At 46.1% G+C, this 26,011-nt stretch overlaps 1 protein-coding gene across 5 annotated transcripts in view; it reads left to right on the top strand.

Moving 5' to 3' along the window:
• LOC142376644 (plasma membrane calcium-transporting ATPase 1-like) overlaps positions 1-26,011 on the top strand; it is a 96,661-nt gene that overhangs the window by 17,016 nt on the left and 53,634 nt on the right. For all 5 annotated transcript variants that reach the window (XM_075460083.1, XM_075460082.1, XM_075460085.1 and 2 more), the window contains one exon: positions 17,586-17,991. In XM_075460083.1, coding sequence (XP_075316198.1) covers positions 17,796-17,991 — 196 coding nt within the window. In that variant the 5' untranslated portion in view covers positions 17,586-17,795. The remainder of the gene's footprint in view (positions 1-17,585; positions 17,992-26,011) is intronic.

Genomic DNA, 26,011 nt, shown 5'->3' with positions numbered 1-26,011 from the left:
AGTAGATTCATGCACAGCGTGCAACACTTAGAAGAATAGATTTAATTTATTTATTTATTGAAAATATATATTGTGTCATCAGAGGAAGCGCTCTGAAGCTGTTCTGGATGTTCCCAACATCTTTGTTTGGATCTGAAGATCAACCTTTCTGCCACCACTAAGAACGTGTGAGTTAGTGAAAGCATCCACAAGGTGACCAGGAAGCATTTAAACCAACCAATAAACCCAAAGCGTGCCGTATGAAATGATTAGAGGGGAACTGATGGAGACTAAAAGTTCCTCCGTACATTACAGAGGCGTGTTTTCTGTCTGAACCCCCTAATGTGGGTTCTGAGCCGGACTGTAAGCTGCTGTCAGCCTGCTGGTTGTTGTCGAGGCGATCAGTCATCGATAGTCCAAGTCTCTGGAGACGGAGCTGAAGGAATTTGGATGATGGATAATTGTCAATAAATTTATTTTTTATTTTTTTACCAGGGGTCCGTTTCACAAAGGAGGTTCAACCAACTCTGAGTCCGTTCCTGATCTCTGAGTTGATCTACTCTGAGATGGAAAACTCTGAGTTTTCGGTTCCAGAAACGCTGATTTGAGTGAGTTTAATCAACTCTGAGTAGGTTTACCTTGAGTTTTGCGTGTGCGCCACAACTTTAAAAAGCCAGCTTCAATGGAGCCCCGATTCGACGAGTCACCATGGCAACGAGGAAGAGGAGGGGCTAAGTTTTTCAGCAACCTCGAATTGGAAATCTTAATGCGCTCATACGGCGAGTTTCAATAAGTTTTTAGAAATAAGTGCAACACCGCTGCAGCAGCAAAAGTGTAAGTTTAAATGTAGTCCTTTGCAATCACAATAATATTACAGGGAAACTGCTTGAATGGTAGCCCATTCATTTATTTCATTTAGGTGCAATCCCGCGGGGAAGAAGCGCACTTGGCAGCAGCTTAAGATGAAATATAAAAACATTGTTCAAACAGGTGAGACCTCGGCATGGAGGTACCTCATTTTGATCATGTTTTACACTATAAAGTAAATATTAAGTGGCTATTTGACTCTGCAGTTATTTTATCCCCAACATAATGCTGTTTTCACACATAAATGTCTTCCCATCTATATCATGTTCTGTTAAATAATTAAGCCTATTTAAACTAACACAGACTTCTACTGAGCCAACAGAAAGAAGGCAGATGCCCCTAAAACCGGTGGTGCCCAGCACCGCCACCTCTAACGGGAGGGCAGTGGCTGAGGGAGTCCACCCCCAAGACACAAGTGCCTTTATAAAATATAATAGGCCTATATATGTCTTTTTTAAGCCTATTCATACAAATATTTATTTGTCTTTTTTTTTTTTTTTTTTTTTCTTTTTTCCCAACAAAATTCTGATGGTGCCGCTCAAAAAGATAATTGTCTGTAAATGCAAAAATCTATGCGCGGTCTGATAACCATCTACCGACGAATATTTATTTCTCTGCGCAGTAATGCTGCACCTTCATCCACGGGATCGTTGTCCAAAGGACATGTTGGTGAAAAAGTCGCCTCCTGCTGTGCCTAAAGGACTTTAGAAGTAGAAGAACTCGCTCTGCTGACTGAATGAATGAGGAAATCAAATGGCTGAAAGAGGGCGGAGACAGAGAGAAACTCCAGGTTTATTGAGTAAAACCTGGTCCCGACCAGGTTATGTTCAGAGTCTGTTACTACGGTAACTGACCGAGAGGTTAAGTTACCTCTCTTTGTGAAACGGAAAACTTAAAGTTTCCCTCATTTCAGGGTTAACCTACTCAGAGTTTTCACTAAACCTGCTTTGTGAAACGGACCTCTGAGCACCTTGTGTGTGTTTGTGTTTTTAATTTAGCAAAACGTGTTCCAGGACACTTTGACTGTGAAGAGCAGAGGAAATGCCCTGCAGCCATGTTTCTCTTTCTTTGCCATAAACCTTAGTGTGTGTGTGTGTGTGTGAGTGTGTGTGTGTGTGTAGATTAGTGTGGTCAGGGACCTCATTGGTGTCACAGCTCATGTTGTTTCCTCCCAAAATGGTGTCGACCCTTTTTTTTTTTTTTTTTTTTTTTTTTTTTCTTCCCTGGGCTTGACTTGAGAGGCTTTATTTTTCTGTGTGTCAAATCTTTCAGATGAATCCTGTGGAGAGAACTGTTTGTGTGCTGCTTTCACACTCACTGACTTACTTTATGTTCACGTGAAATGGAGGATGCAGCAGCATGTTGCTCTAAAGAGCCTGTTCAGTCCACAATCTCAAACTCAAAACATGACTGATGGATGGAACAGCCTGCCCCATACAGGGTGAACATGACAAATCCTGTGTTGTTTTATCGATGGATCCATTGATTTTACTTCCCCCTCCACAGCAGAACTAAAGCTCACACCGGAACACGAGGCCTCGATGCGTCACTGTTGTTGTTGCATTTACAGAACGCCATCTGACAGAACTCAAATTTAGAAAAGTGAAAGCCCAAAGTAGGTGACCACCAGCAGAGAGATGTGGTCTGAAGCAGCTGCTGTAACATGGCATCATGACATCATGGCATGTGTGGCCCTCCTGCAGAAGCAGGACTTCCCCCTCAGCTGCTGGCTGTAGTTGGTGGTGATGGTGACTGACAGCAGCATACAGACTCTGTGTTTTCTGTGTTCAGAGACTGAGGGTCGTGTGATGATGCGTTATGAAGCCGGGACTCAGAGTGGTGGCAGCCTCTGGAATAAAGGAGGAAGGAAAGGGACTGATTGCTGACATTTCCCTGTTGATAAGCACCAAAAACGCTGTGGCTTGTAGCTTCCGGAACAGGAAGCTGCTAATGTCTCCCAGTGCTCCCAGTGGACTGGCTCAGGTAGCGTCTGGGCTTTGAAAGTATGCCTGAGGTTTGGGGCTGTCTTTCAGTGTGAGTATTCACTGTGTTCTGCTGAAGCTTTTCTTTTGTCCCGGCTGTTTTCTGCATGTTTGAGTGGGCCGGGACAGTAAAAGCTTTCCACCATTAACAACATGTGTTAATCCACCTAAAACCTGAGATGAGCAGACTGATCTCAGTATTTTGTTTTGGCCTTTAGATGTCTGTCTTCAGAAAAGATGAAAGGAGCTCTGCTGCTGGTGGCAGAGAGGCTCTGCGTTCTTCTTTCAGACGCAGAGGTAGAAAACATTTTTTAAAAACAAGATGTCCAGAGCAGGTTGGTCCAGACAATGGAATGAAACCACAAAGAAGTCCTGTGGATTTAAGATTGTGGTTTGTTTCTTTTAGGGTGATATTTGCAGCCTTTCTTAAAATGTGTGACCTGCTTCCAAACGGGCTGCAGAGAACTGCTGTCGACATGTTAAATGGACTCTGAGTGATGAAAAGCTCAATACCACACTGCGGTGTAACAACTCTGGGACGTTCACATATGAGTAGGGATGGGAATCGAAAACCGGTTCTTGTTGAGAACCGGTTCCCAGTGTTTCAATTCCTTGGAATCGTTTGCCAATTTTGCAAATGATTCCCTTATCGATTCCAGTGGGCGCAAATGACGTCACCACGCAACGTTGCGTGGCGAGTCTGGCGCAGCTAGCAGTAAACATGGCGCCCAAGCGGTACAAACGCTCAAAAGTTTGGTTACACATCCCTAAAAAAGACGACAACAGGGCAACTTGCAAAGTGAATATTTCACCAAAGGGAGGAAATACATAGACTGGGTGCCAGCCGAACTTAGCCCCGCCCATACAATTTTTGGTCAGGAAGTTCGGTCTGGCTCTGCTCAAATCTCTATGCTCGACATCAAAACAGTCGACCCGATCAGATTGCCAGGGCGGGCTTTATACGATGATGGACAGATGATCAACAGGGACATTATCGACTACGTCACTAAAGAGCGCTGCCGCTGGAGAGCTAGGATGTGTAGATTCTGCCATCGAGTCTGTTCTACAGGATCTCCACATTGCATTCATTTTGAAAGACGAACAGAGGAAAGCGATAAAGGCTTTTATCGATAGAAAAGATGTTTTTGCCGTCCTTCCTACAACAAGTGTGTGTCGCTTAATCTACGTCACATACTACGTTGCTCTGATTGGTTGTAGGTCTATCCAATTGAGCGAGAGGCATTTTTTTTCCTGGTTCGGTTGAAACACGCCCCAGACTCAAATCTCTATTGAGCGGTATCAGACTCACATTCTGACTAGAATCGTGAGTATGACGTAGTCAGGCTAGGAAATACTACCAACATGCAATAACTATGAATGAATGATTAACGTCGGTGAATCTGAACCCAGCAACGTTAGCATGTCCTCGGCTAACACTGCAGGTAACTAACTAACTAACTAACTACCCAACTAACTAACAAACACTGCCTATCATGTTAGCACCATTTGCCTGATTGTAAAAGCTGCTGTTAGTAACGGTTAAGGTTAAATGAATGCCTTCTCAGGCATTACATTTAGATGAAATCATGAGAGACAGAGCCTGACTGGCTCAGAGCCAGAGGCTGGTGGTACTACCCCCAGTTCACCTCTACCTCCAGCTTCTCCTTTCACCAGAGCAGGAAGAGTTAAATTACCCAGGCCATGATAGGCCAATGTGGACCTCACCGTTGTTGGGTTTGTGAGGTCATGACTCGTGTTACTTCTAAACTAAACAAAGTTGATGCTAATCGACCGGTTTGTTGTCCTTTTTCTCCAAATGAGAATCGATAAGGGAACCGACAAAGAACCGAATCGTTAAGCAGAATCGAAAATGGAATTGGAATCTTAAAAATCTTATCAATTCCCATCCCTAATCATGAGAGAGTCTTTTTGGTCATTTAAAAGCACGCTTTAAGTGCTCCATATGCTCTTCTTCATCTGACGTTTGATTAAGATTCGGCAGATCAACATGTTGAGTTTCTAAGCACCGTGACCTTATTTTCATAAAAGGCAGGTAAGAATGGCCGCATTGAAAATCTAAAAATGCTTTTCCAGTCTAAAATCACCTCTTTAAAGGTGGCTTTTTACTGAAAACTGATCCATCCACAGAACTCTTAGGAACAGGAAACATGTTTGGCATCATGTGGGTTTCTGAGGACACTGATGTAGAACAGCGGAGTGGTCCGGTGCCGCTGCCCTGACCCTCCAGAGGTGGAAGGAACATGAGTTCAGTAACAGAAGCTCGCAGTAGCCTCACACAGGTACACTTCTCATGAGAAAACTCTGTCAGTTTCTTGATATTTCAGGGATTGTTTGACCCTCTTCAGGTGGAGCCACAGCAGCACCCTAAGCTCTGCTCTCTGGCTCTTCTCGTGTCTTCTCGTGTGCTTTGGGTCTCCTGACCTTAAAGTCTGAGACCCCTGCTGTGAAAAACTGCTCCAATGCTATCGCCCCATTGAGCTTCACAGTCAGTGGGCCTTTTTCTTCTTCCAGTGTTGTGCATTTCTATCAAATAGTTTCCAGTATCCTTCTTCCAGAAGTAATGATACAGCTTTCAGTGTGTCTCAGAGCACCACTGGGCGTGGAGGCCCAGGATCTTAGTGCAACACGGAGCTGACAGGGAAAGCTTTCAGGGAGTGTCTAAAGCTTTACGACGGTATTTCCCTCCTCTGTTGTGGGAAGATTTGACCCAAATAATGCGGTTTATTCAGTGAAGCGTGTTGGTTCTCTACATGCTTGGCAGGGACCTGCATGGATCCACAACAGGACTGGCTACCAGAACACACAACTCCTGAGCAGGAAATACAAGGCAGACGGTGGTGGAAATGTAAATAGTTTTGCTACTGTATTAAGATATGAACATATTAAGTCTTTAAATGTGAAACAGACCACATTATGTGACTAATGCACGCAGGTAGGAGTTATTTTAGCTCTTTTAACTGTGCACCTGCCAGCAGACAGTTGGTTTTTCAGTGCCTCTAAAGCCTGTTGTTGCTGCTAAAGGAGAAAATGAAGGTGAGTCTGAGGGAAATGAGATGAGGAAGTGTTAGACAGTATCCCGTGAGGGTTTGTGGTTTGGGTCTGCAGCTGTCATCGCTGAGGTGTAGACCACAGCTGGGGCTTCCCCTGTGGACCTGGTTAGCTGTGAAGGCTAATTTGGAAGGGGCTTTGCTGCACAGATGCTGACACACTTCAAAGGAGTTTCCCTTCAAAGAGCACGCAGGTCAGGAGGGGCATGAATATGTGAATCATTTCATGTCACGCTTTGTTTCCGAGGCTTCTCCTTACCTTAAACACTAAGGCTTTGAATCAGTGTCTCATTACTTTAATGACATTTTCTAAATGTTAAATCACGCACCAGATGACTCAAACTGAGCAAACACTTGGGATTGTCGGGCATGTCACTGAACTATGCTGCTGGAACACCCTCTGGTTCTACCAAGGCTTTAAAACAGGTTTCTCAACATGGCTGTAGATCTTTGGTAAACTTTTTTTTTTACCATTGACCCCGTCTTAAAGTTCTCCCAGTTCCCCTTGAAAGTGTTGGGTGGAGTCCAGGTGACGGCCCTCTGCAGGCCAGTCCGGTTCTTACACCCCAAACTGGTCAAACCATTCCTTCATGAATGTGGTTTTGGTCACAAGGTGCTCTGTTGGAAGACAGGAGAGGAGTACTATTGATACAAGAGCTCCACAGTCCTGTAAATCTAATTAAGCCGAGACGTGAAAGGTTAAGTGGTGTTTAAAGCTCTTTTTTTCTTCCGTAATATGATGTTTATCTAAGCAAATGAGAAAATTTAATTATTGTTATGGGACAGATTTGATCATGGCCCTTCTTTTAACTGGTGGATGTGGTTCATCACAAGTTCCAATGAGTTGTAGAGCACTGCAGAGCTTAAAGGTCTTGAGTCTTTGCCAACATACTCGCATTCCTGAATCCTGTTCTGGATGATTTAGAGGAAGAGTTTTTATATCAAAGATTCTGTTGCATCTCACACGCTGCAGACACACTATCCTGCGCTGAGCTATCTGAGACATAAAAACGGTCCAAGAACAAAGATCCACATCACGTTTTATTAATGCTGACAACGCTTTAAAAATGTTTCATAAACGCTGTCATTAGCCCAGTAAAGAAAGCACACATAAATGATACAGTGGCTTTATTTTGCTGCATCTTTAACCCCGTTTACCTTCATAAAAAGTTCTGGTCAGAAATGTTCACGCCAGCATAAATATAACATTTACAGTTTGGTGGACTGGGAGCTACTCCAAAGACTTCTTCTGTGGTGCCTTCATCGCAGATGGGAGCTGCTAGCTGGCTGCTGGTAGATGTAGTCACATGTACCGGGAGCAGCTAGCTGGCTGCCGGTAGATGTAGTCACATGTACCGGGAGCAGCTAGCTGGCTGCCGGTAGATGTAGTCACATGTACCGGGAGCAGCTAGCTGGCTGCCGGTAGATGTAGTCACATGTACCGGGAGCAGCTAGCTGGCTGCCGGTAGATGTAGTCACATGTACCGGGAGCAGCTAGCTGGCTGCCGGTAGATGTAGTCACATGTACCGGGAGCAGCTAGCTGGCTGCCGGTAGATGTAGTCACATGTACCGGGAGCAGCTAGCTGGCTGCTGGTAGATGTAGTCACATGTACCGGGAGCAGCTAGCTGGCTGCTGGTAGATGTAGTCACATATACCAGGAGCATCTAGCTGGCCTGTAGTGGAAAAGCTTTGACTGGTTAACAGGACTATATAAATGTAGTTCATTTACCATTACTCGTGCTGCAAAGGGACTTTATCTTTGATAGGAGCGAACAACAAGGACTCTTCAAAGAGCTGTAGGGTAAGAGTGAGGTGTATCTCCTCCAATAATGAGCTTTGGTCCCAAAGAACCTAATGTTTCTAATTAAACACTGCACTGACTGTTGGATGATAACGCCTTAATCTTGCTTATTATTGGGATAATGAAATATTGACTAAACCTTCCCATGCTGTGGTAACGTAGTGTGTAATATTTTTTTTACCTACAGCAGCTAAATTGTTGCTAAATGTCAAAGCATTATAAATTAATTCAGGTCATGGGAACACGGAAAAAACAACATTAATTTTAATGGAAAAATGAATTAATAACTGACATAAAACTGGTTTATTTCCATTTATTTCTGAGGGCATTATTGATGAGGTCATAATTAGTTGGTTTGGAAATATCTTTTGATGTTGTTCAGTCTTGTAGATTTCAGGTTAATTTACAACATTGTGGCAAATGTGCAGAGTCTCTAAAGGTTATGAGTTTAATACCATCATTTACTGTCTGTTTACTGTACACACAGGTGCCAACAAGGAGATCTCAGAGGGTTGGGTTCTCAGAGGGTTGGGTTCTCAGAGGGTTAGGTTCTCAGAGGGTTGGGTTCTCAGAGGGTTAGGTTCTCAGAGGGTTAGGTTCTCAGAGGGTTGGGTTCTCAGAGGGTTGGGTTCTCAGAGGGTTAGGTTCTCAGAGGGTTGGGTTCTCAGAGGGTTGGGTTCTCAGAGGGTTGGGTTCTCAGAGGGTTGGGTTCTCAGAGGGTTGGGTTCTCAGAGGGTTGGGTTCTCAGAGGGTTGGGTTCTCAGAGGGTTGGGTTCTCAGAGGGTTGGGTTCTCAGAGGGTTGGGTTCTCAGAGGCTAAGGTATCTCAGAGGCTAAGGTATCTCAGAGGCTAAGGTATCTCAGAGGCTAAGGTATCTCAGAGGCTAAGGTATCTCAGAGGCTAAGGTATCTCAGAGGCTAAGGTATCTCAGAGGCTAAGGTATCTCAGAGGCTAAGGTATCTCAGAGGGTAAGGTATCTCAGAGGGTTGGGTTCTCAGAGGGTTGGGTTCTCAGAGGGTAAGGTATCTCAGAGGGTAAGGTATCTCAGAGGGTAAGGTATCTCAGAGGGTAAGGTATCTCAGAGGGTAAGGTATCTCAGAGGGTAAGGTATCTCAGAGGGTAAGGTATCTCAGAGGGTAAGGTATCTCAGAGGGTAAGGTATCTCAGAGGGTTGGGTTCCTCAGAGGGTTGGGTTCCTCAGAGGGTAAGGTATCTCAGAGGGTTGGGTTCCTCAGAGGGTTGGGTTCCTCAGAGGGTAAGGTATCTCAGAGGGTTGGGTTCTCAGAGGGTTAGGTTCTCAGAGGGTTGGGTTCCTCAGAGGGTTGGGTTCTCAGAGGGTAAGGTATCTCAGAGGGTTGGGTTCCTCAGAGGGTTGGGTTCCTCAGAGGGTAAGGTATCTCAGAGGGTTGGGTTCTCAGAGGGTTAGGTTCTCAGAGGGTTGGGTTCTCAGAGGGTTAGGTTCTCAGAGGGTTGGGTTCTCAGAGGGTTGGGTTCCTCAGAGGGTTAGGTTCTCAGAGGGTTGGGTTCTCAGAGGGTTAGGTTCTCAGAGGGTTGGGTTCTCAGAGGGTTGGGTTCTCAGAGGGTTGGGTTCTCAGAGGGTTGGGTTCCTCAGAGGGTTGGGTTCCTCAGAGGGTTGGGTTCCTCAGAGGGTTGGGTTCTCAGAGGGTTGGGTTCTCAGAGGGTTGGGTTCTCAGAGGGTTGGGTTCCTCAGAGGGTTAGGTTCTCAGAGGGTTAGGTTCTCAGAGGGTAAGGTATCTCAGAGGGTTGGGTTCTCAGAGGGTTGGGTTCTAAGAGGGTTGGGTTCTCAGAGGGTTAGGTTCTCAGAGGGTTGGGTTCTCAGAGGGTTAGGTTCTCAGAGGGTTGGGTTCTCAGAGGGTTAGGTTCTCAGAGGGTTGGGTTCTCAGAGGGTTAGGTTCTCAGAGGGTTGGGTTCTCAGAGGGTTGGGTTCTCAGAGGGTTGGGTTCTCAGAGGGTAAGGTATCTCAGAGGTTTTGATTCTCAGACCCACATATTTGTCACTGTACTATTTTATTTTTAGTTTTGATGGCGAAGGTGGAGGAGGGGTTAACTGTAGGCAGGTTACTGGATGTTGTGTTCCCATGCATCAGAAAGTCCTTTTGAGTTGGGAGGTGTTTACAGTAAACATGCCCCCCCCCAGGTGTTGAAGAGGAACTCTGAGACCTGCTGACTGTGCAGCTTATTAGTCAGTCTTTAAAAACACAAACTGCAGATATGTTGACTGGAGAGAAAACCGATATAAGCGATTTGGCCCACTTAAAATGAAAAAGACAAAAATCTTGTTGTTCATGAGATGTGTAGTATGTTATCTGTTATGTGAGAGAGTCATGCATGCAGCCTTGTTTTGCAGAGTCGACCTTTCTCACTTGAAAAAGAAAAAAAATCTCCCCCAGTTTCACTGCTTGTTCTTCTATTTGTACTCAGACAGCCATTCCATCCTAAAAGAACCGCATTTCTGTTTTACTTTGGCTTGGTGAGTGAATGTGTCGCTGGCGCTGCCTGTTCGTTTCGCCATAAGGGGCGTGTCTTAACTCCTAACTCCGCCGCACTAATGTTAGCTAGCTAACCTGCACGGCGCGTATGGGCAGGGCACATATGAAAGTAAACCGTATCATTGGCTGAACACCTGTCACTCACTGCGTAACATTGAAAAATGGTACAGAAAAACATTAGGTCTGGTGTTAGATATTAATTAATACGTTTATGATGAATTTAATTTTATGCGCTGCATATTTGTGCGCTGAGAATGTGCGAGCAGCTCAGAGGGAACATTGGTCTCTGGTAAAGGTTCATGTAAAACTCTCAGAACTAAGATACCTGTGTGTTCATATAGAGCCGAATGTAGATCAGGTCAGTCCTACGTGTGGTTAGGTTTGTTTTTCTGTTCTCTAACCCCACCCTCCATGCCCCCCTGGCCTCTTTTATTTGGGTTCAGCTCCACACTGTAAGCATGTAAAGCTTTGCTTTCTTTTTAAATGGAGGGAAAAATTCTGTACTTGTCAATCTGCTTTTCAGCTCGGTCTGATCTGTTTTCACACATGCACACCCACACGTGCACGCTGCTGCAGGTCTGCTTCAGTGCATCTGGGCCATGATCAGCGTGGATCAGGACTCTGCGGTGATGTACCAACTGGGCCTCGGAGCATCGGGCTGGAAACAGGATTATTGAATTTCTGGAGGCTGTCCAGATTTTGCTGCCTTGTGTTTGGCTCAGATTGTCTAATCTGAAAATGGCACGAAGGACAAGAAGGTCGTCTCTCTGTATTCAAAGAGCCCCTGGACGTCCCTGCTTGAATATGTTCAGCTCTTCCTGTATTCGCAGATGTCACCTGGACTTCTGTAAAGCTGCTACATCCAGCACTCGAACAGCTCGAAGCACGACTGTAGTGCAGAAATCCCTCCACTTGTGCTTACTAATTGCACTTGGTGTAATCATAATAAGTGTATCTGAAAGAGGCCAGTTGCCAGCTGCTGGTGCAGCATACGTTGCTTTGTTTTCATGCTGGAAGTGGGAAATGAACTCTTTAGTGCATCGCTCGGTGTCCTCACATCCGCAGCACTGAGTCTGCAGACGAACAACTGCTGCTCCGTCTGTGCCACTCAGATGTTACAGCGGTTACACAGTGCAGCTGAGACCACAGTCTGTTCTCTGCTGGTGTTGATGGTGTCATGTCTGCCCCGGCGGTCCTCTTTATGCTTTAACTCACTCTGCAGGGGGGGTGATTTAAACCGTAGCCCCCTTCGTCACTCCTAACCACCGTTCTGCTGCTCAGAAGAAATGACTAAAGACCAGGGCTGGGCAACGATTAAAATGTTTAATCTAATTAATCGCATGATTTCCCTGATTAATCGCATTTGTACGCAGAATCCAAAAATGAATTCAAAAGTAGCGTATAGCTTTTAGCATTTAGCTTTATTTTAAATGTGCTGCCATATGAATGAAAGTGCCATAACATTTGTTGTGCAAACACACTTTTAACATCAGCATCTTTCTGTAGTTTTTATGTAGAAGCCTCGCTCCACTGTCTGTTTCCTTGAATGACTTGCTGCTATCAGTTGTGTGTTTTGCCTTTAAGTGATATTTTAGACTGGAACTACTACGCTGAGAAGACAATTCAACTTGGCAGAGTTTACAGATGACTTTGGTTCTGTCGACTCCGCCGTCTGGAAGAACTTTAAAATGAAAATGGCCGAGTAAAAGTTCCGTACCCTTCTCCATGTTTGGTGGATCCGCCGATTACTTTCTTTTCCTGTTCCACAGCAGACAGCAACAGACTTTTACAGAATAAAAGCCTGTGAGCAGCAGACCTTTACAAAATAAAAGCCTGTGAGCGGCAGACTTTTACAAAATAAAAGCCTGTGAGCAGCAGACTTTTACAAAATAAAAGCCTGTGAGCAACAGACTTTTACAATAATAAAATGAATAATAAAACAGGTCCGTGGCGTAGTGGGCTGAGCAGGCGCCCCATGTACAGAGGCTATAGTCCTCGCTGCAGCTGGCCCCGGTTCCAGTCCCGCATCGGACGGCCCTGTGCTGCATGTTGTTCCCCCTCTCTCTGCCCCCTGCTTCCTGTCTCTCTGAACGTTCCTAAAGGCACAAAAGCCCCAAAAAATTATATATAAAAAAAACCCCCCAAAAACCTGCGTTAATGCGCGATAAAATATTTATCGGCGTTAAATAACTAACGAGTTAAGGCGATAATAACGAGTTAACTCGCCCCGCCCTACTAACGACACAAGAGTTTCTACATTTATCAGCTGAAACATTAAAGTTATCCGATGCACAGTTAACATGGTAAACGCTGCACAATGGGCTGAGGGGCCTCAGTAAGGCTGTCCAATTCATTCACTCACTCACTCACTCACTCACTCACTCACTCAGGAATCCCAGGAATGAGCTGTTTGCATTAAAGCATGAGGTTTGAATGTGTTCAGTGTTCACACAGTCATAGTGCACAGTGCACACTGCTCTCCTCACATTTCTTCCCGTCCCCCTGAATAAATGAAGTGTAGGGACTCTGGGCTCAGAGTCCCTTCATGATCACCTCTTTACTGCAGCTAATCAGCATTCCATAACAGGAGCTGTGTGTGAGGAAAGTCATCATTCAGGCCAACGGGCCCGTCTGACTTTAGGTGACTCATCGGTGTTTTCAGCTCCGAGCAAAATAAACGTAGTATAAAGCAAGTCGATAAATGTATGAATCTTGATTTCTAATCGTCCTTATTGTGTCACCATGTGAGCGCACCATCAACACCAAACAGATGTGTGTGTGTGTGTGTGTGTGTGTGTGTGTGTGTTCAGTCCACAGCTCCTCAACTCTCTGCAGTGTGGGGATTTCCTTCTTCCACTCTGGTCACATGACTGCAGATATGGGTGTGGTCTCCTGCATTCCTTTCCTCTTTCTCTGGTTACTGTGTGACACTCTGTCACGCACACACATCTGTGTCTGGACCAATCACACGCTGCTTAGTTTGGAGTGTGTGTGTGTGTGTGGTGCAGGCTGCTCCTTTAGCATGCAGAGCAGGTGTGTCTGCAGAGGCAGAGATGGAGGAAGAGGAGGGTGGATACCGGACGATGGTCTGATGGAAGAATGAATCTGAATGTTTCCTGACCTGTGTCTGTGTGTGTGTTATTACTGTGCAGATTATAGGAGTGATCTCTCAGATTAGATCAAACGAGACGATACTTTTTCATGCCGGTTCAGCAACAGATGATCGGTCTGGGTTTTTATCTGGCCTCATGCCCCGCCCTCCCCTCTCCCGCTCACAATCACCTCACTGCTGCCAACTTAGTGACTTCATGGCTTAAATGTTCAGAAAAGAACTCCGACACAGCAACTGTGCTGACGAGCTGTTAGGGAGAACACCTGTTAGCAGCGGCTAACCTCTGGCTGCTGAGTGCAGTGGAAAAGTGTTTCATCAGCGTTCAGCCCCAGTGACTCATTTAGTCTGCGGTTCATTCACTATCTCATGCTCAGGGTGAGGAAACGGAGTTTAGATGCTACTTCACATGTTTTCATCTTGATACTGACGAACACAGTAAACCGACACCGACTCCCTCTGAGTGACTGCTTAGTTACAGCCGTATTCTACTGGAATGTCATTAGAATACAGGACGTTTGTAAGGAAAATACTGATTATTGCCCATCACTGCTCAGCCTGAGGAGATGATGTTTGATCTACGCGGCCCAACCCCAGTGAGTGTGATACAGGGGCTGAAATATCAACGAAAAGAGAAGGGTCAGAGTTTGTTGAAAGGACTGGCTGAGAGACAAATGTTGCAGGTCTGAAACCTTCCGGAAGGAAACTGCATCTGTTCTACTAAAATCTGAAAACTGTGCAGAGCTGAAACAAAAGATGACGGTAAAATGGTTCCAGCAGTTTAACACGCATGGATGCAGCTGAGCTCCAGAATCCGTTTTATTGGCACTTTGGTCCCATCAACACTAACCTGTAAAACTGCTGTGTGTTACACGCCGGATGGATGTGTTGCTGGGGAGCGCCACTCATTCTGCTCGGTGGCACCATGTTTTCATGCCATTGTTGTATCACAAAACTGAATTAAAGCCGCCAAAAAACTCATTTAGTCTGCAGTAGAACTTAACTGATCAGCCACAGATTTATAATGGAAATCTGTTAAACAAGTGAAGTTTTGAGCGTCTTGTTTGGTCCTCTAATGACCTCACAGTTCAGTTATTGTTTAATTCTAACACCCAGTTTACTGCAGCTGTTCGATGTAAACATTCAGGGATGCTGGTTTGTGAGCTGCACGCATGTCGTGGATCAGCTGATGAATGTTGAGCCAATCAGAGATGAAGTGTGATCATCATTCAGCGGCTCACTGTCCCGCTGAGTCTCATCGAACTGTTTTTAGATGATTCAGATGATGAAACATTGGTAATTGTCCCAAACTGCCGGTGTGATGTCGTGCTGCTGGTGAAGCCGTTCCCTGCAGGCGTGTTTTCCTGATCGGGGACACGGCTCTCGGTGTCCTCATCGTGACGTAGTTCTCCCCACAAACGCTCGCCCTGAGTGTTCTGAGCCAAACACGATTCACAAATGAAATCATGTGAGATGAACAGCTGTCCCAACTCATTCTTCAGTTTCCTTTCAAACCAGAGGAAAACAAATATTTGGTCCCTCTGAATCGGCCCAGTTTCCCGCCCCTCCCTGTGTCCAGCAGTGATTCATACGACTTTATTCTTAGCGGTTGGATGTAGCACAAACACAAACTGCCTGTACGGCACACAAGGTTAATGGTTCAGCAACTTTTTATTGACACTTCTGTGGGTTAATGTGCTTTTAAGGTGGCTGCTGGACAGCTGAGAGAGGGACAGAGAGGGAGAAGCTGCACTGATTCAGAGCAGTCTGTGCACGTGATGTTCACGCTCCCTCTCACACACCCTTTATTCTGCGTTTCAAAGGCCTCAAGCTCCGTGTTGGGCTCATGGTTAATTCAACTTTGTCAGGGTTTCCATCATGGTGGAGGTGAGCGTATGAATGTAATCAGGCAGACGCAGTCAGTCACATGCTGGTAAGAAAATGTGTGAGCAGGTGTGTCATTAAGGTCTAAAGATAGGAATGCTTACCTTTGGACTGCACTGGGTGTGGTGGTGGTGTAGTTAAACATGATCTGTGAGTGTGTGCATGTGTGAGAGAGAGAGAGAGAGACTATTATATCTGTGAAGCGCCCCAAAATCTGACTTTCTGTTTGAATCCCACACACGATGAACCCAAGGGCACGGACGAAGGGACATTATAACAAGCGGCTGGTTTTATTTACCCCACAAATGACGAAATAAAAGAGTTTAAATTAACAAAACTTTACTCAGTGACAGAACACGACTACCTCAACCAGCTGAGCTCAGACAGCGGGACAAAGGGGAAACTTAAATAGTGCTGGCTCAGCTCGCCAGACACAAAAAGACACTGACTGACTGACCCCCCCGCCCCCAATGATGATGTGGTTTAGTCCGTTTCCTGGATCTCAGCATTTCACCTCTGATCAGCAGCAGCTAACGATAAAACAACGTTAACAGCACTTCAGTTAGAAAACTAAAGTTAAAGAGTCACTTAAACAACTAAAACTGTAGCGATATCATGGCAGAGTGCGTTTTAGTGACCAACATTTGATCTGTGTGTGAGATGTTGATGATACAGGTTAATCATTTGTGTGCAGTGATATTATTAAAACCTTCCTAAAATACAGCTGAGTGGTGAATTCTGATCAGATTACCACAGATTAGATTACCACACTCCCCCCACACATGCTGCAACAGAACACAAACATGTACCAACAAACCCTTTAAAGCTGCAGTCTGCAGGATTTGTTGTTGTCATACGTAAAGTCCTACTTTTTGGCATTTTAAGAGTTTACATGATCTATCAGAACGCTTGAAGTTGAAAACGGTGACCTCCGTAGTCGCAAAATGCAAGAAATGCTTATTTTTTAACCGAAAAATAAAAAGTTATTCAACTTCCTGTCCCGCCCCTTCAAAACACATGAGAAGTCGTGCACGTCTACGTGCACGCCAGATGCGCGTACACGACTCCTCATTCATCAACTCACCTGTCATTTGCGATCATGGAAGACACAGTAAGTAGACTAGCCCGTAATGAAGTTCAATAGTCCAGATAAATAAGCGTGGGGACGAGCCTACCTTGTATCGCGCGTGCACAATCAGTGATTGACAGGCAGCAGAGCCCAGCTCGTAACCTGATTGGTTACCTTTTACCGGTCCGGTCTGCAATTTTGTAAACAAACCTGCTGGCTTTGGAGGGACCTAGCGGGACATATAGGGGACCTAGAGAACAAATTTTTTTTTTGTATTGGGGTATTTAATGTACTACTTTCAGAATCCCCGGACAGTTCCAGGCATTATGCTTGAAAAAGAGTTGCAGACTGCAGCTTTAATGCTTATCTGAAAAATTGGGAAGTTCTAATCAAATATTTTTCAATATCCAGTTAGAACCCCACGTCAGCTGGTTAAAGTTCGGCTCCTGTCCGGTATGGAGACCATCTTTAGCATCCCGGGTAAAAGTGGAGATGAAGGATGAATGGTGAAGACGTTGTTTAAACGTACTGCTTCAGAGGTCTGAGGGTTTACCACCTGCTGCCTCCCTTCTTCTGGACCGATACAGAAAACACTTCAGTGTGTGAATGTAATAATTAGATTTCTTTTCTGACGCAGTGAACCAGGTGGCACACACACAGTAGCTCAGCCGAAGCTCGGATGATGGCACTCAGCCCGTGAGCAGAGCGATAAAATGTCTCTGCTGCTGACCGGGTCAGCGGTACCAGTGTGAGTGTCCACCACAGAGGCACTAATCTGTAAAAGTGGAGGACAGTCTTTGACGAGCACTCACAGGATCTCTGCTGACGGGCCGTACGCTCGCTTTTAGTTCCTCCTTCTCATTGGTCGGCTGTCCTCTGCTGGAAGCTGATTGGCTCCCAGGGCTGCATTCCTCCTGATCTCTGGTTCATCACAGAAGAAGAACCAGAGATGAGGGATACATGTCATCTAATAGGCACGGATATATGTTCTGCAGTGTTCTGGGTGTGATTATCACATCTAATCTTTCTAATTGGAGTTTGTGTCTTGGATCTTTTTCCCAGTTTTAAAGTTCTCTCAGCTTCTTGTATAATTGTGCTGCTAATCTCACAGTGAGGGTCTTTGGTTCCCCATGATTTTTAAATGAGTGTTATCTGAGGGTCTGTGTACCGAGAGGCAGGTAACTGTGGTGTTTGATGTGGTGAAATGTGACGGTGATCCTGTTTTCAACGGTTGACTCACAGGAGATGGTTTGGTGAAGCAGCCAGTTTCCAGTTTCTGTCTCTAAAAACATTGTTTCTTCTCTTTCCCCTGCAGTGTGAAGCCACCGAAACATGTTTACTGCCTTGTTTCCATGGTAATCAAAAGGAGCATGCACGTCCAGCTCAGGAGTTAACCTCAGTGTTTGTCTCCTCCAACTTCCTTCTGTGAGAACTACACTACCCACAATCCCCTGTGAGCAAGCAGCACGAGCAACGCTTTAGCAAAGACCCTCAGAGGAACAACGCCGCTGTGAAGCGCACCAGCATGGCCAACAACACGGCGGACCACCCTCCGGGGAACTCTGTTGCCGAGGGCAACCACGATGGGGACTTTGGCATGGCCATGGAGGATCTCAGGGCCCTCATGGAACTGCGGAGCACCGAGGCCGTGGATAAAATCCGGGAAGACTACGGAGACGTGCAGGGCATATGCCGGCGTCTGAAAACATCGCCAATCGAGGGTAAGACCCGTCCAGTTCACTCTCTGTAACAAAACCGACTCAAACCCGTTTCAGGCCGGAGGCGTTGCTTAGTAACAGAGTTTAAAGGAGTTTAAAACCTGTGGATATCACCACTGAAAGGTTAGATGCTTTTCTTTTCTAGAGTTGATGATCAGACTGCTATTGGGAGGGTAACAGGTGGTCAAACCAAACGCTGCCTTCAGAGCAGGGCTTTTTGTTCTGGGGGGAGGCGGAATGTGTCCCTCCAGAAAACAGATGAAAGGTGTTTGTGTTGGTGCCGCATCATTTTCTTCTGTTTCTGCAGCTTTCCTGCCTTATCTCCACCTCCACCTGTTGGGGATCTTTATTCAGAAAAAGAAGATGTTATTAATGTGGCTCAGAACATGGTCCCATAGAAATGATTCAACTATTAACTGATCTTAGTGGTTGTAGCTCCGGTTCTGTGCGTGTCAGTCATATCTTTCTTGGTATTTGACTGAATGTCGCCAACACAAAAAGGCCTGAGAGCAGCAGGAGAGCAGAGGAGCCTCATGCTGCTGCTGCTGCTGCTGCACACCTAACCACACTGAACCACACTGAACCACCCCGAACCACACCGAACCACCCCTAACCACACTGAACCACCCCTAACCACCCCTAACCACCCCTAACCACCCCTAACCACCCCTAACCACCCCTAACCACCCCGAACCACACCTAACCACCCCGAACCACCCCTAACCACACCGAACCACCCCTAACCACCCCTAACCACACCGAACCACCCCTAACCACACCGAACCACCCCTAACCACACCTAACCACCCCTAACCACACCTAACCACCCCTAACCACACCTAACCACACCTAACCACACTGAACCACCCCGAACCACACCGAACTACCCCTAACCACCCCGAACCACACCGAACCACCCCTAACCACACCGAACCACACCGAACCACCCCGAACCACCCCTAACCACCCCTAACCACACCGAACCACCCCGAACCACCCCTAACCACCCCTAACCACACCGAACCACCCCTAACCACCCCTAACCACACTGAACCACCCCTAACCACACCGAACCACCCCTAACCACACCGAACCACCCCTAACCACCCCTAACCACCCCTAACCACACCGAACCACCCCTAACCACACCGAACCACCCCTAACCACACCGAACCACCCCTAACCACACCGAACCACACTGAACCACCCCGAACCACACCGAACCACCCCTAACCACCCCTAACCACACCGAACCACCCCTAACCACACCTAACCACACTGAACCACCCCGAACCACCCCTAACCACCCCTAACCACACCTAACCACACTGAACCACCCCGAACCACACCGAACCACCCCTAACCACCCCTAACCACACCGAACCACCCCTAACCACCCCTAACCACACCGAACCACCCCGAACCACCCCTAACCACCCCTAACCACACCGAACCACCCCTAACCACCCCTAACCACACTGAACCACCCCTAACCACACCGAACCACCCCTAACCACACCGAACCACCCCTAACCACCCCTAACCACCCCTAACCACACCGAACCACCCCTAACCACACCGAACCACCCCTAACCACACCGAACCACCCCTAACCACACCGAACCACACTGAACCACCCCGAACCACACCGAACCACCCCTAACCACCCCTAACCACACCGAACCACCCCTAACCACACCTAACCACACTGAACCACCCCGAACCACCCCTAACCACCCCTAACCACACCTAACCACACTGAACCACCCCGAACCACACCGAACCACCCCTAACCACCCCTAACCACACCGAACCACCCCTAACCACCCCTAACCACACCGAACCACCCCTAACCACACCGAACCACCTCTAACCACACCGAACCACCCCTAACCACACCGAACCTGAGGGCCAGTCAATATTTTGCTGTCTGGATGCAGTCAGCACTTCATGTTCAACATTAGGCTCCATGTTGGGATTTTATTACTGAACTATGACACGGCAGAATCCTGTCGCCCTGCAGGGGATCATAACTAACAAAGAATATTTAGTTTTTGGATAAGCTGCCTGAGGTGACAGTGTAGCAACAGACCATCTGTCTGATAGATGAGGGACACATTCCTTATTCTGTGAAAAAGATGATCAGTTTGGCTTCCAGAGCCCAAAAGAAAATGGCCGTCATGCTGCTGTTTATCCCCCCTCCCCGTCTCATGCTTTGATCCTTCTGTTTGTGTGTGTGTGTTTGGTCCATTCCAGGATTGAAATTAGTTCCAGCCCGTTCCCCTAATGGCTCCATAGATCATAGCTGTGCTCCATTTAGTAATCAGAGGGCATTTGTAGTCGCGTCCTCCACGTTGGAAATTACTCACTGTAATGAAGGAAGTGTGATTATATTTTAACTGCTGGGCGGGGTAATATTGAGGTTAAATACTCCCAAAATGAGACTGTCAGTGTGTTAAGTGTCTGCACAGATAATATGTACCGTTTGTCTGAATGTCCTGCATTCATTGCTGCTGCAGTGGGACCACAGAGAGACTGAGATTAGAGGGCAGACTCTCAATCACTGGATGACCACCATTTTAACTTCTGAGGTGTTCTGGTGCCATCAGGGGTTTTGGATCTGTAGGCCCCTCCACTGTGGTACTGGACGTCTACATTCAGATGTACTGAGACCAGCTCCAAGAAGCTCCCAGTGGAAAAATGATCTGAATGTTCACTGGAGATCGAATGATTGGCATCATTGGAGATGTGCGAGCATTCGGGTTATGCTCATGGCTGAAAGACCGTGGACTGGTCGACCCGCACAAACTCTCATTAAACACATCCAAGGTGGAGATAAAGTGTTGGACCGACAGATCCAGCAAGAGCCCCGAGTTCCATTTTACTTAGTCAGAGAGTAAACAGCTGGCTTATGGATTTCATTACAAGAAAATAAAGCTTTATGGTTCAAACCTGTGAACATCCATCACCGTGTTGTCACCTCGATGTCCCAGAAGTTTTCTGTTTAATGTTTTCCATGCTTTATATGTTGTATGTGTTTATATGCTTGCAGTGAGAGACTGAGTGAATATTCAGCACTGAGGGGACCTCTGGTGCCCCGCTGCTCAGGTCTGACAAAGTAAATCTACAACAAACCTGAATGAGCAGGTCTGTCAGAGCCATCTGGCCACACCAGGATGATTCACAGCTTTTTGGCTGGTTTACATTTGTTGGCTGAGTATTTAATCAGACTCATTTATTCATCCTTTTTATCTGTTTGATTTGGTTTATTTTCTGTCTCATCTTTAACTGAACATGATGGATTCTGCTCAGCTTTGGCTGCTAACCATTATGCAGGTCGAAAACATTTAACATGAGTTAGTTTGTTGGAGCTGAACATAATTTTTGGCTGCTACAGTGTCACACGTGTGATCAGATGTGATATCGCATCAAAGTAGGAACACTGGGCTGAAACTGGATGAGCTCGGAGGTTTCCATCAGTAACACTTTGCACGGCCGTTACATCTAAAACTTCACCAAACATAAGGAGGCTGCAGCTGTACATTCTGCTACCCACATTGAAGATGCTGAATTCAAATCAGTGGGAGGCGGTGCTTAATAAATGCTCAAGGGATTTGATGTTGCTACTGATTCAGGATGGCAAGAAAAACAGGGATCAAATACAGTCCCGTATCAATGAAATCGAATCTTCACTACCCGCACCATCTGAACATCAGATTCCCTTTCAACAAACCATAGAAGAGGAGATGAGTAAACTCGAGACTACTATCAAGAGCCTTAAAGTGCGGAAGTTCAAGCGCGACAGAGAGGACTACGACAGGGGTCAGGTGTATCGTTGGAACCAACCGCGCACATCCAGATTCCACCGACAGACCCATCATCATTCCGAGCGTCAATCACGCCCCCGTCAACCTAAGGTATCCTTCAACCTTACTTCCAGTGATGATGAGGGCCGCTCCTTTGGCTCTGAATCCGACCATTTCTTTGGAGGAGGAGTGGCCGCGACTTCAGACCAATCGGAAGGACCAAAGAAAACGCGCCGGGGCAGCAGGGGGAGAGGAGCGCGCTCGGCCACCAACACTGAGACAGCAGCCGAGGAAGAGATTTCCTCTGTGATCAACCTCTCAGGTGTACCCCTTTCCTATGACCAACTGATTGTATTGTCCAAAGGTGTCATTTGCACCCACCTACAACTCCAACTTGTTCAATACTAAAGTGGATTTATTCCGCTTTTATCGTAATCTACACCTTAAAGCATTCTATCACAAATCTGGACATACACGTCTCCCTGCTACTACAAACGGTGACATTGCCCATAGCAGCACACCTGATAATTCTACTCCTTCTAACACTCCTAGGACTGACACTTTGTTCAAACCTAAATCCTACTTTACTCCAGTGGTGTCGAACTAGCCTGGCGACGCCATCCTACGTACTTCCGCCCAAAGATTTTGGCTCCGCACATAGTCTGGCCAAATCCCCCTACCTCGGTTCGCTCAGTGTTTTGCCAATCAGCAAACAGTTGCGAGTGGTGACGCAGAACTCACGCGCGGAGTCCATTGTAGTCCATATAATTGTAGTTCAACTGCAGCGGAAATAAACATGGCGACGGAAGAACGCCAGAAGCTATCCATGAAGTTGTCTCAACTCTGGAGAGCATTACACAATTAAAACGAGAGCAAGAGGAATGCCTCTTCAATGTTGTTAGTGGCAAGGATGTCGTAGCTCTCCTTCCAATTGGCTGTGGGAAAAGTTTGATTTATCAAATGGTACCGGTATAATGAAAGCGGATGTGGGAAGCGTGATTCGCGAGCTAGAGCCTCGCGAGAGTAAGCATGAACATCGGCGCATAACCAACGTCATTTCTAAACATTATGATTGGTTAAGGGAACTCCGTTACTCCAATGAATTTAAGTTGCTGGGTAAGGTCCCGCCCTCCATGGAAACGGATTCCTCTTGGGTTTTCCCAGACTGTTTGACAGAGTCAACAGTCGGCTTTCGCCCAGGCTAGTGTCGAACCCCTCTCTCGTTGCATTTTGTAGAAAAGTGGATTATGAGATACAACATGTATTTGGGACACAGTCTAGACCTACCCAAAAACCTAATTTGACTTCAAATGAACGCAACGCACTCACAGAGCTCTCAAACATGGACGATATCATCATACGCCCTGCTGACAAGGGTGGGGCGGTGGTAGTTTTATCTAAAGAGATGTACATCGTTGAGGCAACACGCCAATTGCAAACAAGACACTATGAAAGACTACATACTAATCCCTTGCCTACACTGACTGTGTCCTTTCATAATGTTGTCCCATGCTGAGAACGAGGGATGGATAACTCAAAACAAACGTAAATATATGACTATAGAATTCCCTTCTTTAGCTACATTTTAATTACTTCCCAAGGTGCATAAGCCTCCTTTTGACAACCCCCTGGGGCGACCTTTTATTTCGGGCAATGGTACCCTTACTGAACTGGCTTCTAAGTTTGTGGACTTTATGATTAAACCTTTTGTCAGGACTTTACCGTCATTTATTTAGGACACTGTGGATGTGTTGAACATCCTATCTAGGCTTGGGAATGTGAGGTCTCAATATCTCATCACAATGGATGTTGAGTCCCTCTATACTAATATCGACCATGAAGAGGGTTTACATGCATTAAAACATTTTTTGGCTGAAAGAAAGGACACTAGACCACCTTCAGACTTTATTGTGGACCTTACTGAGTTTATTATTTACAATAATGTTTTTGTGTTTACTGATGAGCTATACAAACAAAAAATAGGTGTTCCCATGGGTTGTTGCTTTTCACCCAACTACGCGTGTTTATATTTGGGGCTGTGGGAAAAACTTCATGTTTTAAACTCTACCAATCCTTTCCATCATTGCTTAACATGGTATGGTCGCTTTATTGATGACCTTTTATTTGTGTTTAATGGCACCGAGACTCAAGTTAAGGGGTTTCAACAATATCTTAATTCTATTAATCCCAATATCAAACTGTCCCTGGAGTACTCGCAAAACAAAATTGATTTCTTAGACCTGACAATTTCTATTGACCAAGAAGGTAATCTGCACACCACCATCTTCAGAAAAAAGACATCTCGCAACACCATTCTTAGAGCCGATTCCTTTCACCCACAGCACCTAATTGATAACATCCCTTTTGGTCAGTTCCAGCGCTTACGCCGCATTTGCAATGATGAGGCGGAGTTTGAAAGACAGGCCAATGACATGACTGACCGCTTCAGGAAGAGAGCCTACAAGCCTGATACGGTGGCGCTAGCCCAGTTAAGAGCGCAGGCTCTGAAGCGCTCAGACACTCTGATTAAAAAGAGCCGTAATCGAAATAAACAATCTCGCCCCTTTTTTGTTACACAATACAGCTCAGAGGCCAAACAGGTTACACGTATCATCAGGAATAATTGGGCCATTATTAACTCGGACCCTGATCTGCAACAGATCTTTCCTGAACCCCCGTTAGTCTCTTACAAAAGAGCTCCGACACTGCGCGACAGACTCGTACACACCCATCTTCCTCTTGAGAAAAAGGAGAGTTGGCTCAAGAGACCGGTGGGAGTCTACCGTTGCTATAATTGCCCTCACTGTGCTCATCTTATTCCTTCAAAAGCACTTACTGATTTCAAATCCAACAAGGAATATAAAATAAAAGATTTTATAAATTGTAACACCACGTTTGTAATTTATCGTCTGTCCTGTCCGTGCCCAGGTGTGTTCTATGTAGGACGCACTAACAGACGCCTACGTGATCGACTTGCGGAGCATAAATATGCTATATGCACTGCAAATGCTGACTACCAGATGGCCCAACATTTCCTACAAGCGCACAAATAAGAACGACTCCTTGCTAAAAATTGAGGCTTTGGAGCACATCAGGCCTTTAGATAGAGGCGGTGACCGGATCCGCAGGCTCAACCAACGTGAGACGTTTTGGATCCACCAGTTAGATGCGCTTATTTATCCAGGCCTTAATGAGGATATTGAGTTTAAATGTTTTTTATGATATTTTGTCTGTATGTTGTATTGATCTCATTATCTGCCCATTTGTTATTTTGAATATCTAAGGGGTCTATTGTTTTGTCATGCTGTAACTTTGACAACAATTATTGTATTGTGATCTAGCCCCCCCCCCCCCTCTCCTCTATGATAGGTGCGCCTTACTCTCCCAATTGTACTGGTGGCACACTAATTATACACCTGATCCAGGGGTGGGGTTTAGGGGTGGGCGATATGTATCGTTTGCGAAATTATCGTGAATGTTGTTTTGACGATGAGTAATTTTGCAATATCGAGATATAGGCTATATATATTTATTTATTTTTTCAATCGCTAAAAATCAAAGTGCGGCGCCAGTGGTCCTCTGCCCTTACCATGGCGCCACGCCCTGCTTTGAACACTCTATTTTTTTCAAAGTAAACGCTTCGGACCCCGCGGGACACTCAGCTAAGAGCATCGAGGGGGCGCCGAGAGGCCGGGGCTGGGACAGACGGTAGCTCGCCTCACGGCGGACCGTCAGCTCGATCCCGAGATCCAACTACGAGCTTTTTAACTGCAGCAACTTTAAGATACGCTATTGGAGCTGGAATTACCGCGGCTGCTGGCACCAGACTTTCCCTTCAATTGATCCCCGTTAAAGCTGCAGTCTGCAACTCTTTTTCAAGCATAATGCCTGGAACTGTCCGGGGATTCTGAAAGTAGTACATTAAATACCCCAATACAAAAAAAAAGAGTTCTCTAGGTCCCCTATATGTCCCGCTAGGTCCCTCCAAAGCCAGCAGGTTTGTTTACAAAATTGCAGACCGGACCGGTAAAAGGTAACCAATCAGGTTACGAGCTGGGCTCTGCTGCCTGTCAATCACCGAATGTGCACGCGCGATACAAGGTAGGCTCGTCCCCACGCTTATTTATCTGGACTATTGAACTTCATTACGGGCTAGTCTACTTACTGTGTCTTCCATGATCGCAAATGACAGGTGAGTTGATGAATGAGGAGTCGGG

Source organism: Odontesthes bonariensis, chromosome 3 (assembly GCF_027942865.1).
Source record: "Odontesthes bonariensis isolate fOdoBon6 chromosome 3, fOdoBon6.hap1, whole genome shotgun sequence".
NCBI lineage: Eukaryota > Metazoa > Chordata > Actinopteri > Atheriniformes > Atherinopsidae > Odontesthes > Odontesthes bonariensis.
Note: the sequence above shows the minus strand (reverse complement) of the source record. Positions and strands in the feature narration are given on the sequence as shown.